Here is an 18,248-nt window from a genome sequence, read left to right as displayed (position 1 = left end):
ACCTATTCAAACCATTCCACCTTCAACACATTCCACTCATCCTGCACATTCAAACTACCTTTTTTTCAAGTTCACAAAAAATTCCAGGAATTTCTAGAATTCCCGTTTTTTCAAACCCTTTTTTCTGGCGACTACTCCTTCCACATTTACCAACCCACTTCAACTGTTCCACCGTCAAAACGTTCCTCTTAATCAGGACAAAAAATTGAGTTGTTTTTTTGAACAGGAAAAATTCCCGGTTTTCCCGAAATTCCTTAATACCATTTCTCAATTAAAAATGTACTACTTCAACATTTCTCGACCAATTTGAAAAATTCCAACACCAACCATTTCAACTCATTCAGAACATTGAAGTTGATTTTTTTTTGCATTTTCAAAAAAATTCCCTCTTTTCCGAAATTCCCATTGAAAAGAATGTGACATTTTTCTAAGTTCCACAACTCCCACATTTTTCATCCGATTGAAACCATTCCAACTTCAAAATATTCAGCCTGTTCAGGAATTGTGTGCTTCCTTTCAACAATTGAAAAAAAAAATCCTGGATTTCCTAGAATTCTCAGTTTTTAGGGACATTTTCCCAATTCAAAAAGAATGGGACATTTTCCCAAGTTGCACAATTCCCACATTGTTCAACCTATTCAAACCATTCCAACATCAACACATTCCACTCATCCTGCACATTTAAACTATCATTTTTTCAAGTTCACAAAAAATTCCAGGAATTTCTAGAATTCCCTTTTTTTTAAACCCTTTTTTCTGGCGACTACTCCTTCCACATTTACCAACCCACTTCAACCGTCAAAACATTCCTCTTAATCAGGACAAAAAATTCAGTTGTTTTTTTGAACAGGAAAAATTCCCGGTTTTCCCGAAATTCCTTAATACCATTTCTCAATTAAAAATGTACTACTTCAACATTTCTCGACCAATTTGAAAAATTCCAACACCAACCATTTCATCTCATTCAGAACAGTGAATTAAAAACATTTTTTTTTTTGCATTTTCAAAAAAATTCCCTCTTTTCCGAAATTCCCATTGAAAAGAATGTAAAATTGTTCCAAGTTCCACAACTCCCACATTTTTCATCCGATTGAAACCATTCCAACTTCAAAATATTCAGCCTGTTCAAGAATTGTGTGCTTCCTTTCAACAATTGAAAAAAAAAAATTCCCGGATTTCCTAGAATTCTCAGTTTTTAGGGACGTTTTCCCAATTCAAAATGAATGGGACATTTTCCCAAGTTGCACAATTCCCACATTTTCCCACCTATTCAAACCATTCCACCTTCAACACATTCCACTCATCCTGCACATTCAAACTACCTTTTTTTCAAGTTCACAAAAAATTCCAGGAATTTGTAGAATTCCCGTTTTTTCAAACCCTTTTTTCTGGCGACTACTCCTTCCACATTTACCAACCCACTTCAACTGTTCCACCGTCAAAACGTTCCTCTTAATCAGGACAAAAAATTCAGTTGTTTTTTTGAACAGGAAAAATTCCCGGTTTTCCCGAAATTCCTTAATACCATTTCTCAATTAAAAATGTACTACTTCAACATTTCTCGACGAATTTGAAAAATTCCAACACCAACCATTTCAACTCATTCAGAACATTGAATTTTTATTTTTTTTGCATTTTCAAAAAAATTCCCTCTTTTCCAAAATTCCCATTGAAAAGAATGGGACATTTTTTTTAAAGTTCCACAACTCCCACATTTTTCATCCGATTGAAACCATTCCAACTTCAAAATATTCAGCCTGTTCAGGAATTGTGTGCTTCCTTTCAACAATTGAAAAATAAAAAATCCTGGATTTCCTAGAATTCTCAGTTTTTAGGGACATTTTCCCAATTCAAAATGAATGGGACATTTTCCCAAGTTGCACAATTCCCACATTTTTCCACCTATTCAAACCATTCCACCTTCAACACATTCCACTCATCCTGCACATTCAAACTACCTTTTTTTCAAGTTCACAAAAAATTCCAGGAATTTCTAGAATTCCCGTTTTTTCAAACCCTTTTTTCTGGTGACTACTCCTTCCACATTTACCAACCCACTTCAACTGTTCCACCGTCAATACGTTCCTCTTAATCAGGACAAAAAATTGAGTTGTTTTTTTGAACAGGAAAAATTCCCGGTTTTCCCGAAATTCCTTAATACCATTTCTCAATTAAAAATGTACTACTTCAACATTTCTCGACCAATTTGAAAAATTCCAACACCAACCATTTCAACTCATTCAGAACATTGAATATTTTTGCATTTTTCAAAAAATTCCCTCTTTTCCGAAATTCCCATTGAAAAGAATGGGACATTTTTCCAAGTTCCACAACTCCCACATTTTTCATCCGATTGAAACCATTCCAACTTCAAAATATTCAGCCTGTTCAGGAATTGTGTGCTTCCTTTCAACAATTGAAAAAAAAAAAATCCCGGATTTCCAAGAATTCTCAGTTTTTAGGGACATTTTCCCAAGTTGCACAATTCCCACATTGTTCAACCTATTCAAACCATAATAACCTTATATGAATTTCATGTTAGTAATGTGTTATTATTCATGCCCCAGCCCCCCCACCCTCCTCCCCATCCTGTCAAAATCTCCCCAAATGTGTGCTACAATTGTCTAACTATTTTAGTTTTTATGTTATAAACACTTTTGAAGACACTGTTCAGTGTGTGTGAAAGGACATGTTGTACGTATAAAGGTAAATATAATGCTACTTTGACTCCAAGAGGCATCAACATGTCTTTCTGTCGCCCTGAGCCGCCATGTTTGCTACATCACGTCTTTGTGTTGGTGTGGACAGGTGTGGAGTCTCACCTGAGGGCGGCACAGCAACAAGACGGCCTTGCGGAGGGCGGACGCTCGGCCGCAGATGTCGAAAGACTGGAGGAGAGCACAAAAACACGACAACGTAAAAGGACGTCGTTAGGGATGACATTTGAACCGATACGGCACCGATATCGGTATTCAAAAGTACCAATTTTCGGTACGTTTGTGTGTGTTGATAAATACTAATTGTTTTTCATAATCCAATCTATTTTTTTATTACAACATTTAAAAAAGTGTTAACACTGTAAGTATTGTGCTTATCTGTTTGATTGTGACGGGCGTCTTAGTTGTAGTTTTCATTAACACATTTTGGAGGTGTTGAAATCGCCATGTAATATCGCTAATGCTAATCAGTAACATGTCGAGCAAAGCCAATGTATATTGGCGGCAAGCGAGCACATTTTTGGGAAAAGTGGAGTCTCTTACGTTTGAGTGTTTGTGAGTCAATGACTTTGTTGCCGTTGGAACTTGGGGGCTGCATTGGGCTAAAAAAATTTGTCCGAGGGCCGAAAACCGGTAAATTAACAAAATATATATACATATATATACATACATACTGTACATATATATGTGTGTAGTTTGTACACACACATATAAATACATACATACATGTGTGTACACACACATATATATATGTATATATATATATATATATATATATATATATATATACACATACATACATACATGTGTACACACACACATATATATATATACATACATACATACATACATACATGTGTACACACACACACATATATATATATACATACATACATGTGTGTACACACACACATATATATATATATACATACATGTGTATACAACACATATATATATACATACATACATACATATATACACATATACCTATTGTAAACACACACACACATATATATATACACACGTACATACACATAGATATAAACATATATATATATATATATATACATATATATATATATACATATACTGTGTATATATATATATGTATATATATATATATATATATATATATATATATATACATATACTTATATATACATACATATATATATATATGTATATACATACAACTATATATAAATGTACGGTGTGTTTATATACATATTTGCGTACATATATACACACACGTATACACACACATATATATATATATATATATATATATATATATATATATATATATATATATATATATATATATATATATATATATATACACACACTTACACACACAATTACATACACAACCTCTCCAAAGTTTTGTAATCAATCATAAATATAAGTAGCTAAAATGTGCCAAACATGGATAAGTGTGGAAAGACTGTATTGCATTTTTCCCATCATGCATTGCAGGGGATATAATGATGTGTTGTGCTTGGACATTGTTTATAATAATATCCCTAAAGTTCAGCGAGCAAGTTGTGTTAAGTGTGACCGTGTGTTGACGTTTTGTGTAAGTTTGTTTGCCGCATGAGTGGGGAAGGTTGTTTGGATTGGGTCATATATAAAAATCCACTTTAAAGTGCAGTGACTTCTTGCGGACCAAAATGAACACTTGGCCTCCGGGCCGTAGTTTGGATTCCCCTGACATGGGGGCAGTTTGGCCGAGTCCGCTCTCAGTGCTGCTGGAGTGATCGCCGAGTGCCAAAGGGCGGCGTGACGTCACGCACGATCCAGGTACCGAAACATGACACTGTTGGATTTGACCTGGAATAGCAGGATTGGGTCCCTGCCAAAAAAGGAGCCATCCCTAGACATCATTGTGTCATTTGCATAACTGACCATAGCGCAGGGAATTGTAACCAACGCTGTAGGAGGAAAGAGTACAACGTGAGGGAAAAAAGTTACAAGCAAGACAAAATAATCCACCATGGGGCAGCACTTTGTTAAAAGGCCTACTGAAATGAATTTTTTTTATCTTAACGGGGATAGCAGATCTAATCTATGTGTCATACTTGATCATTTCGCGATATTGCCATATTTTTGCTGAAAGGATTTAGTATAGAACAACGACGATAAAGTTTGCAACTTTTGGTATCTGATAAAAAAAAAGGCTTGCCCCTACCGGAAGTAGCGTGACGTAGTCAGTTGAACATATACGCAAAGTTCCCTATTGTTTACAATGATGGCCGCATGAAGTGAGAGAGATTCGGACCGAGAAAGCGACAATTTCCCCATTAATTTGAGCGAGGATGAAAGATTTGTGGATGAGTAAAGTGCAAGTGAAGGACTAGTGGGGAGTTGAAGCTATTCAGATAGGGAAGATGCTGTGAGAGGCGGGGGTGACCTGATATTCAGCTGGGAATGACTACAACAGTAAATAAACACCAGACATATATATACTCTATTAGCCACAACACAACCAGGCTTATATTTAATATGCCACAAATTAATCCCGCATAAAAACACCTGCGTGTTTGTTATGCTAGCTCCTCTGCTAGCTCCTAGCTCCATAGAACACGCCAATACAATTCAAACACCTGATCAACACACACAATCACTCAGCCCAAAAGACCGTTCACCTAACCCAAGGTTCATAAAGCTTATATATTTAAAAAAAAGTTACATACGTGACGCGCACGTACGGTCAAGCGATCAAATGTTTGGAAGCCAAAGCTGCATACTCACGGTAGCACGTCTGCGTCTTTGTCATCCAAATCAAAGTAATCCTGGTAAGAGTCTGTGTTGTCCCGGTTCTCTACAGGCGTCTGTGTATCGAAGTCAAAAGTCCTCCTGGTTAGAGTCTCTGTTATCCGAGTTCTTCCATCTTGACTGCATCTTTCGGGAATGTAAACAAAGAAGCGCCGGCCGTGTACGTGTTGCTGCTGACTTCCCTCGCAAAATAGACGCTTCGCACCGACAACTTTCTTCTTTGCTTGCTCAGCTTCTTTCTCCATAATGCAATGAACATAATTGCAACAGATTCACCAACACAGATGTCCAGAATACTGTGGAATAATGACATGAAAACAGAGCTATTTCGTATTGACTTCAATGGTGTCCGAATACTTCCGTTTCAATGATTGACGTCACGCGCATACGTCATCCTCAGAGGCGCTTCGAACCGGAAGTTTAGCGGGAAATTTAAAATGTCACTTTATAAGTTAACCCGGCCATATTGGCATGTGTTGCAATGTTAAGATTTCATCATTGATATATAAACTATCAGACTGCGTGGTCGGTAGTAGTGGCTTTCAGTAGGCCTTTAAAGGCCTACTGAAATGAATTTTTTTTATTTAAACGGGGATAGCAGATCTATTCTATGTGTCATACTTGATCATTTCGCGATATTGCCATATTTTTGCTGAAAGGATTTAGTATAGAACAACGACGATAAAGATTGCAACTTTTGGTATCTGATAAAAAAAAGGCTTGCACCTACCGGAAGTAGCGTGACGTAGTCAGTTGAACATATATGCAAAGTTCCCTATTGTTTACAATGATGGCCGCATGAAGTGAGAGAGATTCGGACCGAGAAAGCGACAATTTCCCCATTAATTTGAGCGAGGATGAAAGATTTGTGGATGAGTAAAGTGCAAGTGAAGGACTAGTGGGGAGTTGAAGCTATTCAGATAGGGAAGATGCTGTGAGAGCCGGGGGTGACCTGATATTCAGCTGGGAATGACTACAACAGTAAATAAACACAAGACATATATATACTCTATTAGCCACAACACAACCAGGCTTATATTTAATATGCCACAAATTAATCCTGCATAATAACACCTGCGTGTTTGTTATGCTAGCTCCTAGCTCCTCTGCTAGCTCCTAGCTCCATAGAACACGCCAATACAATTCAAACACCTGATCAACACACACAATCACTCAGCCCAAAAGACCGTTCACCTAACCCAAGGTTCATAAAGCTTATATATTTTTAAAAAGTTACGTACGTGACGCGCACGTACGGTACGGTACGTGTTATGCTAGCTCCTAGCTCCTCTGCTAGCTCCTAGCTCCATAGAACACGCCAATACAATTCAAACACATGATCAACACACACAATCACTCAGCCCAAAAGACCGTTCACCTAACCCAAGGTTCATAAAGCTTATATATTTTAAAAAAGTTACGTACATACGCAAAAAAAAGCCAAAGCTGCATACTCACAGTAGCACGTCTGCGTCTTTGTCATCCAAATCAAAGTAATCCTGGTAAGAGTCTGTGTTGTCCCAGTTCTCTACAGGCGTCTGTGTATCCAAATCAAAAGTCCTCCTGGTTAGAGTCTCTGTTATCCGAGTTCTTCCATCTTGACTGCATCTTTCGGGAATGTAAACAAAGAAGCGCCGGCTGTGTACTGTTGTGGCTGACTACGTTCGAAAAATACGTCCATTTCGCACCGACAACTTTCTTCTTTGCTTGCTCGGCTTCCTTCTCTATAATGCAATGAACATGATTGAAACAGATTCACGAACACAAATGTCCAGAATACTGTGGAATTATGAAATGAAAACAGAGCTTTTTCGTATCGGCTTCAATGTGGAAGGCATACCCGTGTTCGCCGGGCTACGTCACACGCATACGTCATCCTCAGAGGCGTTTCGAACCGGAAGTTTAGCGGCAAATTTAAAATGTCACTTTATAAGTTAACCCGGCCGTATTGGCATGTGTTATAATGTTAAGATTTCATCATTGATATATAAACTATCAGACTGCGTGGTCGGTAGTAGTGGGTTTCAGTAGGCCTTTAAAGGCCTACTGAAATGATTTTTTAAAATTTAAACGGGAATAGCAGATCCATTCTATGTGTCATACTTGATCATTTCGCGATATTGCCATATTTTTCTGAAAGGATTTAGTAGAGAAAATCGACGATAAAGTTCGCAACTTTTGCTCGCTGATAAAAAAAAGCCTTGCCTGTAGCGGAAGTAGCGTGACGTCACAGGAGCTAGTATTCCTCACAATTCCCCGTTGTTTACAATGGAGCGAGAGAGATTCGGACCGAGAAAGTGATGATTACCCCATTAATTTGAGCGAGGATGAAAGATTCGTAGATGAGGAACGTTACAGTGAAGGACTTGAGAGGCAGTGATGGACGTATCTTTTTTCGCTCTGACCGTAACTTAGGTACAAGCTGGCTCATTGGATTCCACACTCTCCTTTTTCTATTGTGGATCACAGATTTGTATTTTAAACCACCTGGGATACTATATCCTCTAGAAAATGAGAGTCGAGAACGCGAAATGGACATTCAGTGCCTTTTATCTCCACGACAATACATCGGCGAAATGCTTTAGCTACGAGCTAACGTGATAGCATCTTGTTTTAACTGCATATAGAAACAAAAGAAATAAACCCCTGACTGGAAGGATAGATAGAAAATCAACAATACTATTAAACCGTGGACATGTAAATACACGGTTAATGCTTTCCAGGCTGGCGAAGGTTAACAATGCTGTGCTAACGACGCCATTGAAGCTAACTTAGCAACCGGACTGCACAGAGCTATGCTAAAAACATTAGCTCTCCACCTACGCCAGCCAGCCCTCATTTGCTCATCAACACCCGTGCTCACCTGCGTTCCAGCGATCGGCAGAAGGACGAAGGACTTCACCCGATGCGTTTGGCGGCCCGGAGACGTAGGAAGTCAAGGTGAAGTCGGCGGCTAGCACGGCTAGCGCTCCAACAAAGTCCTCCTGGTTGTGTTGCTGTAGTCCACTGCTAATACACTGATCCCACCTACAACTGTCTTCTTTGCAGCCTTCATTGTTCATTAAAAAATTGCAAAAGATGTCCAGAATACTGTGGAATTATGAAATGAAAACAGAGCTTTTTGTATAGGATTCTACGGGGTACCATAACTTCCGTTACTCGGACTTCGTCACGCGCATACGTCATCATACCGCGGTCTTTCAGCCGGATATTTCCCGGGAATTTTAAAATGTCACTTTATAAGTTAACCCGGCCGTATTGGCATGTGTTGCAATGTTAAGATTTCATCATTGATATATAAACTATCAGACTGCGTGGTCGCTAGTAGTGGCTTTCAGTAGGCCTTTAAAGAAGGTGAGCAACACTGTTCAATTCAAAAAAGAACTTTGAAGGTCTTTGTCTGGTTCAAACACTGATGACATCTATTAAACAAGAGAAGAAACAAGGAATTAAACAGAGACAGAATTAAATTTGGCTCAATCGTCCCACGCCTCTGACAAAAGATTGTATGCTTCCTCTTTCATTTGGACTTTCCCTGATTACATAGATGTCATGTCTGTGTTAATCATGCTTTTGTTTTGCTTGGGTTTTGGGCTCTTTTTTTAGTTCCTGGTTGCACTTCCTTGTTTGGTTTGGTTTCCATGGTCACCCATTAGTTTTCACCTGTCTTGTCACGCACCTGTTTCACATCCTCATGTCACACACCTGTCTCACGTTTTCACTAATCATGTCACCAGTATTTAAGGCCATTGTTGCCAGGCAGTCGGCCTGGCGACATCACTCTGTTCACCCTCATGATCCGTGCTGCTCTTCCTTTTGCCCCTCTTGTCATGTCAAATGAGTTTTGTTATTGTTCATAGTTTTTTGCCTTTGTGCTAGTGTTTTGTTTTCATAGTCTAGTTTTGTACTTCCGCCATTGTGCGCGCCTTTTGGTTTCATAGTCAAGTTTTTTTTCCCTCCGCTGTGAGCGCTTTTTGTTTATCCCCTTTTGAGCCTTTTTTGAGTTAATATGTTACACATGTCCTCACCTGCACGCCACGTTTGGTCCAATTCCTTTGCACCACGGGAGAACAAACCACGCCACAGACCAAGTCTTGACAATAGAAACAACTGTTTCTAAGGGACGGGGGTCGTAAACAGCCATCGCCTTTGATTACAACAGTTCAAAGAAAAGGTCGCCTTGAGGGGAGTCAGGCTCTGCTTCCTCCCCGCTTTGTAGTTCTTGGGTCAAGACAAAATCTTTCTGTGGATTACAATAGAAAAAAAAAAACAGAACACCTTCATGTCGCTTCCCCTCCTACGCAGTGGAGTTTTACAAGCCTTTTGATTGGTAGGATCAAAGACAGCTTTTGTCTTCTCAACACAAAGTTTTGTGATAACTTAGATACAATTATTCTGACAGTCTTCTCTATAAAATGTTTGTTTTTAGTTTTCTGCGCGATGTCTCCCTTGCATGAGCGTGTCAAGTCCCTCCAGAGAGCGTGGGCCTCTGTCGCCGTCCACTTTTTAAAAGAAATAAATATAGCGTCGCCTGCTGAGTTGTCTTTTCCGCGTCAAGTCATCGCCGCATCAACCTCCGGACGGCTCCTCCGCACGCCGTCACCGTTATTCAGCGCCAGGTGTGCAAAAAAAAAAAAAAAAAAAGCAGAGGCGGTGAACGGCAGCCGCGCCGCCGCCGGACGAGCGTCCTCCCGTTTCCAACAAACGGACGGCTCACGGTGTTATTAATACTAAGCGGGCGTGAGTCAGCGCAGGAACACATCATGACCTGACCACACGTCAGCCAGCAGGAAGCAGGGGAGTGAAACTGGAACGGAAGAAGTCGTGTCCCTCGGACAACTCCCAACCATTCCTTGAGTAAGTCCACCATCCATCCCCTCACATGGTGTGCACGAGTGCTGCCGACACTGGGGAGTTGCGGTCCAATGAGGGAAAGTTGACTGCGAGGTGTCCAAATAATGGACACGTGTTGACTCCTTTTCAGTACCATACATTTCGGACTATAAGCCACTACTTTTTTCCTACCCTTTGAACCCTGTGGTTTATAAAGCGGTGCATTTTGATGTATTTTTCTTCGCTGACGGCCATACTGAAAATAGTTTAAAAAAACCAAGCAAAGACACTGAATAGGTGTGTTATTGTTGGTGCTATGGCGCCATCTTTTGGACGAGTTTGCTGACTGCAAGTGCTGCGCTGCCCTTCTGTTTAGCCTCTAAAGCAGGCCTGGGCAATTATTTTGACTCGGGGGCCACATTTAGAGAACAAAATGTCTGGGGGCCGGTATATGTTAGGATAATTGTATCTAAGTTATCACAAAAACTTTGTGTTGAAATGAGTTCCCAGCTGTCTTGGAATTGTTGCGTTTGACCAGATGTTCCTCCAAGTGGGATGTAAAACGCTGGTCAGTCCCAAGTTCCTTAGATGACATATAAACTGAACTCAAATGTACCACCAAGCACAGGATAGGTATCTTGTAATTTATTGTCAAATATTTGAGAATAGAGACCAGCCTCGAACAACACATACGAATGCGTAGCCCAAGTTGATCTGACAACATCCCGGAATGCACTCTCCTCTTCAATATCCCCCCCCGCCCTCACAGATGCCCATTGTGTCCGTTATCTCAAGTCGGCCCGAGAAGGGAAGCAGGGAGGACTCCTCTTCTCTGCCTCCTACTTCAAGGCCGTCCACAGTGCAAGCACTTTGTCATGAGACGATCAAAACAATGAAAAGAGTACAAGATGGAACATTAGCTATTTAAAATATGACTATAGAAATATAGAAAGAAGTAACTCTTAATTATGGATAAATGTGGATATATGCATCCGTCAGAACCTACCAAGAAGAAGGCTTGTAAAATTCCACTGTGTGGGGGGGAAGCGACATGAAGGTGTCATGTATTGTAATCAACAGAAAGATATTGTCGTGACCCAAGAACTACAAAGCGGAGAGGAAGCAGGGCCTGACTCCCTCCAGGCACCGCTTTTTTTAACTCTTTCACAAACCTTTTTTTGAACTCTTTTACGGCCTCTTTTTGAACTCTTTTACGACCTCTTTTTTTAACTGTTTTGTAATCAAAAGGCGATGGCTGTTTACGACCCCCGTCCCTTTGGAAGCAGCTGTTGCCATGTGGTCAGGGAGGGTCCAATCTTTTGGCAGAGCGTAATGACACTGTACAAGGGTACAGGTGTACACGTTTCTCCTCACTGAGCCAAATTAGAATTTTGTCTCTGTTTGATTCTTTGCTTCTTGTCTGTTCTAATAGATGTCATCAGTGTTTGGACCTGACAGTGTATCTATTTTTATGAACACTAATACAAAACCTCACAATAATAATGTCTGATTGAATGCTAAACACGTTATGACAGACCGCCTTAAAAAATGTAATGGAATTTTATTTTTTTCTATGAAGGATAAAACACTGAATATTGACAAAATATGAACGCCACACCCCCTTTCAATCGACGCAATTTACAATCAAGTGAAGTGCAACAAAAATGCAACAAACGGTGAAATATGACCGCGAAGGGTACAAAATAAACCCACCTACAATCTGATATATCTGATACATCACTAAGCTTTAGAACTTTGCACATCATAATGGCAGCTACACTTTCCATCTTAAACATCTAAAAAAATTATTTGGGAATGTCCGACGGGCCAGATTGAAAAGCTCAACGGGCCGCATGTGGCCCCCGGGCCTTAACTTGCCCAGGTCTGCTCTAAAGGCTTAGTGGCCACATGCGTGGACAGCACCTTTTAGCTCTTATTTCCAAAATTGTGTACACTACTGAATTGGGGTCTTATGGCCGCTTATGTGGACACTTATACTGCCATCTGGTGGTGTCAGAAGAGTATAACATACAATGGAATTTGGAAAAAGAAGTGTAAAAATAAGAATTAGCATGTCACTAAACATGAAGTACACGTTTGTGTACTTATGGACTAAGTACATCATATCAAAAGATGATTCTTAGTTTTTATTCTAATTAGGGTCCAATAAGCCCAAATAGCAAAGAGAAATAAAAAAAAAGCAAATACACACAAACACACAAACAACTTGGGCCTTAAAGGCCTACTGAAATGAATTTTTTTTTATTTAAACGGGAATAGCAGATCCATTCTATGTGTCATACTTGATCATTTCGCGATATTGCCATATTTTTGCTGAAAGGATTTAGTAGAGAAAATCGACGATAAAGTTCGCAACTTTTGCTCGCTGATAAAAAAAGCCTTGCCAGTAGCGGCAGTAGCGTGACGTCACAGGAGCTAGTATTCCTCACAATTCCCCGTTGTTTACAATGGAGCGAGAGAGATTCGGACCGAGAAAGTGACGATTACCCCATTCATTTGAGCGAGGATGAAAGATTCGTGGATGAGGAACGTTAGAGTGACAGACTAGAATGCAGTGAAATACATATCTTTTTTCGCTCTGACCGTAACTTAGGTACAAGCTGACTCATTGGATTCCACACTCTACTTTTTCTATTGTGGATCACGGATTTGTACTTTAAACCACCTCGGATACTATACCCTCTTGAAAATGAGAGTCGAGAACGCGAAATGGACATTCACAGTGACTTTTATCTCCATGACAATACATCGACGAAGCTCTTTAGCATGAGCTAACGTGATAGCATCTGGCTCAAATGCAGATAGAAACAAAATAAATAAACCCCTGACTGGAAGGATAGACAGAAGATCAACAATACTATTAAACCATGTACATGTAACTACACGGTTAATAATTCTCAGCCTGGCAAAGCTTAACAATGCTGTTGCTAACGACGCTAAGGCTAACTTAGCAACTTAGCAACCGGACCTCACAGAGCTATGATAAAAACATTAGCGCTCCACCTACGCCAGCCAGCCCTCATCTGCTCATCAACACCCGTGCTCACCTGCGTTCCAGCGATCGACGGCACGACGAAGGACTTCACCCCAACACAGATGTGGTTGGCGGCTAGCATCGGCTAGGCGTCTGCTATCCAAGTAAGTCCTTCTTGTTGTGTTGCTACAGCCAGCCGCTAATACACCGATCCCACATACAACTTTCTTCTTTGCAGTCTCCATTGTTCATTAAACAAATTGCAAAAGATTCACCAACACAGATGTCCAGAATACTGTGGAATTATGAAATGAAAACAGAGCTTTTTTGTATTGTATTCAATGGGGAAACCATACCTCTGTTCCCCTGGCTACGTCACGCGCATATGTTATCCTCCAAAGGCTTTTTCAACCGGAAATTTAGCGGGAAATTAAAAACTGCACTTTAAAAGTTAACCCGGCCGTATTGGCATGTGTTGCAATGTTAAGATTACATCATTGATATATAAACTATCAGACTGCGTGGTCGCTAGTAGTGGCTTTCAGTAGGCCTTTAAATTAAAGCAGAGCTGGGCAAATATTTTGACTCAGGGGCCACATTGAGAGAAAAAAATGTGTCTGGGGGGGCCAAAGTGTATGTGTGTATAAATGATATATACTCATTTATCTGTAAAAACCTGCTATACAGTATTGTGTGTGTTTGGGTCCATTTTTCCCCAGGAACACTAATACCAAAAGTCACAATGTCTGATAGAGTTCTAAAAAAGACCAACCTCATGAAAATGGAATGGAATTTTACCTTTTTTTTTTTTTTACTGAATGGGACACCTAAAATGTACATGAAAATAAAGAAAGTGGTATTTGCAATATTAACTATGAACAATAAAAGACTGAATATTAACAACATATTTTACTTCTCAGACCAGCTCCTCCATAGTTGTGTCTCTTTTACAATCAAGCAAAACACAACAAAAATGTAACAAACAGCATAAATATGAATGCAAAGTGTAATAAACACCTACAATATGATATATTATCACGTAATAATCTGTTTCTGACACATGTGTTTAGAGCAGAGCTGGGCAAATATTTTGACTGGGGGGCCACATTGAGAGAAAAAAATGTGTCTAGGGGGCCAAAGTGTATGTGTGTATAAATGATATATACTCATTTATGTGTAAAAACCTGCTGTACAGTATTGTGTGTGTTTGGGTCCATTTTTCCCCAGGAACACTAATACCAAAAGTCACAATGTCCGATAGAGTTCTAAAAAAGACCACCTCAAAAAAACGGAATGGAATTTTATAGTTTTTTACTGAATGGGACACCCAAAATGTACATGAAAATAAAGAAAGTGGTATTTACAATATTAACTATAAACAATAAAAGACTGAATATTAACAATTTACTTCTCAGACCAGCTCCTCCATAGTTGTGTCTCTTTTACAATCAAGCAAAACACAACAAAAATGTAACAAACAGCAAAAATGTGAATGCAAAGTGTAATAAACACCTACAATATGATATATTATCACGTAATAATCTGCTTCCACATCTGTGTCTGACACGTGTTCGGGGCTGGCTGCTCTGAAAACAAGCCCCGCCCACTCTGCTTTGTACCAGGTCTGAGCTGCTGTGACCTAGATTACCCTAATAACTCCTGTAACACCCAAAAGCGCATTGAAATACTTTGTATAGTTCAAGACTTACGGTCATTCGAAACCAGCACTGCACATCATAATGGCGGCCACAGCGTCGATGTTAAAGATCTAAAAGAATTATGTAGAACGTCCGGTGGGCCGGATTTGAATCCATAACGTGGCGTATTTTGGCTCAGGTCTGGTTTAGACTGGGCTTTCAACCGGAAGAAGAAGTGTCGTTCCGTTTTCTGGCCGTCCATAGCGTTTCTACTCGTATGGATTCTTCATTCATCACGCCAAGCAACAATTGTAAGTTTTACAACGTAACTAAAACTATTCATACTTACTAAACCGTCCCATGTGTAGTCGTTTTTATGCATATTTGTACGTGCCGTCGTAATGTAATCCGGCTAGCGTCATTAGCATTAATATATATGTTAACACATTTACGAGTATATGTTATTAACTGAAAATGCCAATGTATTTGTATCGTTTCAGTTTCGTAACGTCACCGCGGAGTTTTTGAGTCTGTTTAGCTGATTGGAGAGCTAGCTTGCGCGGCTTGTGCGTCCATGACCATGACTTGTGTTTTGTTTAAACGGCCGTTTTACAGACACAGTTTGGAAACAATAAGGGGATGTAAATAAACATTTACAAAATCTTTCTGTGTAAATAATTAATTTCACAACATATATACAGTATCTGCGACTTATAGTCCGGTGCGACTAATATATGGACAAATATTTTTTCTTCTAAAATTTAGTAGGAGCCGCTCTATCGTTCGGAAAATATGGTAACTACATTTTGTTTTGTATCGTTTGATAGCCGTGTGATTAAAATGTGCGCTAAACGCAGAAATCTTGAAACTAATGCTAGGACTGAGATTTCAACCGAATGTAAAAGTGCCATTCCGTCTTCTAGCCATCCATAGTGTTTCTCCTTGTATAGTCTTACAAAGTTTTACAATATAACTAAAACAATTCTTACTTACTAAAGCGTCCCATGGGTGATGTCTGTAGGAGTGTTTTCATGCACACTTGTACCAGCTATCTTAATGTAATCAGGCTTGCGTCGTTAGCTTGAGCTAAAATGCTAACACGTTTACGAGTGTCTGCGTTAGTATTAGTAACTTACAATGGCATTTTTTTCGTACTGTTTCAGTTTCGTAACGTCACCGTGGACTTATTGAGTCTTTTCAGCTGATTGTCAATGGCTTCTGTTTTGTTTGATCAGCCGTTTTACTGCCGTGTTACAGATATCGTTTGGAAACAATGAAGGTACGTAAATGAACATTTACAGAATCTTTCAGTGTAAATAACTCATTTCACAATGTATATATCTGCGGCTTATAGATTTTAAGCACATACTGTAATAATAATGATAAGATGGGTCATTTTAGTCACAACTGTGATGTGAAATGTTGACATACCTATTGTGCCTTTTTATGACATGGAAACTTCTGCTTTCAGGGGAATTCCTTCCTGCAGCTGTTATGACAGAAACATGACTCTGGCTTTCTTGCGAAGGGCTGTCTCCGAATGATTTTGCCCTGTTTGGGTTCATAAAACTCATCGAAGAACACTAACACTTTCCAGCGAAAGAGTTTTAGAGTCGATTCTGATTGGTCAGATTTATTGTTTTTTTGTATGCTAGCATGCATGCTCCACGATTGCACAGCTATTTGAGACCCCCACAAATAAACAGCCCTCCTTTGCAAGTTATTCCACATCAAAAGGGGGGAAAAACCAATGAATTTGGTACTTTTTGGCACCGACCGAATCAAACTCTGCCATCTTACGGTACTTGATAGCCGGGCGATCACTCCAGCAGCACTGAGAGCGGACTCAGCCCAACTACCTCCAGGTAATGTTGCAATTTTCAATACCAACAAAGCAGTTGGCTCAAAGAACGCTCCAACGGGACTAAAGTAAGGCTCCACTTTTCCAGAAATGCACTAGCTCGATGCTACTATACATTAGCTTTGCCATCAACATGCTACTGATTAGCATTCGCGATTTTCCATGGCGATTTCAACATTTCCAAAACTATTTATATTTGTGTTGTACAACACGAGTTGGGAAATGACCAAAATTCAATGTTCAAATCAACGTCACAACCTGACATCGAATATACGTCGTCAAAAAGCATGTTGTTTCTGCATTCATTTGTGTTGTAGAATATTGGTTGGGAAATGACCAAATTTCAATGGTCAAATCAACCTGACATTGAATCAACGTTGTCAAAAATAATGTTGTTTCCACGTTGTGTTTGTGTTGTAGAAAATTGGTTGGAAAATGACCAAAATTCAATGGTAAAATAAACGTTGGAACCCGACATTGAATGAACGTCGTCCAAAAGCATGTTGTTTCTACGTTGTATTTGTGTTGTAGAATATTAGTTGGGAAATGACCAAAATTCAATGGTCCTATCAATGTCAGAACCCGAGATTGTTTAAATGTCGTCCAAAAGGTATGTTGTTTCAACGTTGTATTTGTGTTGTAGAATATTGGTTGGGAAATGACCACATTTCAATGGTCCAATCAACGTCAGAACCTGACATTGAATAAACGTTGTCAAAAATCCTGTTGTTTCAACATTAATTTGTGTTGTAGAATATTAGTTGGGAAATGACCACATTTCAATGGTCAAATCAACATCACAACCTGACATTCAATAAACGCCGGCAAAAATAATGTTGTTTCTACGTTGTGTTTGTGTTGCAGAATATTAGTTGGAAAATGACCACATTTCAATGGTCAAAACAACGTCAGAACCTGACATTGATTAAACGTCGTCAAAAAGCATGTTGTTTCAACATTAATTTGTGTTGTAGAATATTAGTTGGGAAATTACCACATTTCAATGGTAAAATAAACGTTGGAACCCGACATTGAATAAACGTCGTCCAAAAGCATGTTGTTTCAACCTTGTATTTATGTTGTAGAATATTAGTTGGGAAATGACCAAAATTCAATGGTCCAATCAATGTCAGAACCAGACATTGTTTAAATGTCGTCCAAAAGGTATGTTGTTTCAACGTTGTATTTGTGTTGTAGAATATTGGTTGGAAAATGACCACATTTCAATGGTCCAATCAACGTCAGAACCTGACATTGATTAAACGTTGTCAAAAAGCATGTTGTTTCAACCTTGTATTTGAGTTGTAGAATATTGGTTGGGAAATGACGAAAATTCAATGGTAAAATCAACGTCGGAACCTGACATTGAATAAACGTCGTCCAAAAGCATGTTGTTTCAACGTTGTATTTGTGTTGTAGAATATTGGTTG

The 18,248-nt window shown here is 39.3% G+C and overlaps 1 protein-coding gene across 1 annotated transcript in view; it reads right to left on the bottom strand.

Annotated features, from left to right (window-relative positions):
- The window catches only part of rnft2 (ring finger protein, transmembrane 2), a 47,941-nt gene that overhangs the window by 12,218 nt on the left and 17,475 nt on the right, over positions 1–18,248 (bottom strand). The window contains exon 8 of the mRNA XM_062025226.1: positions 2,823–2,888. Within this exon, the coding sequence (XP_061881210.1) occupies positions 2,823–2,888 (66 nt within the window). The remainder of the gene's footprint in view (positions 1–2,822; positions 2,889–18,248) is intronic.

Source organism: Entelurus aequoreus, linkage group LG17, assembly GCF_033978785.1.
Source record: "Entelurus aequoreus isolate RoL-2023_Sb linkage group LG17, RoL_Eaeq_v1.1, whole genome shotgun sequence".
In the NCBI taxonomy this organism is placed as follows: Eukaryota; Metazoa; Chordata; class Actinopteri; order Syngnathiformes; family Syngnathidae; genus Entelurus; species Entelurus aequoreus.
The sequence above is the reverse complement of the archived record's forward strand: the minus strand, read 5'-3'. Positions and strand labels throughout refer to the sequence as shown.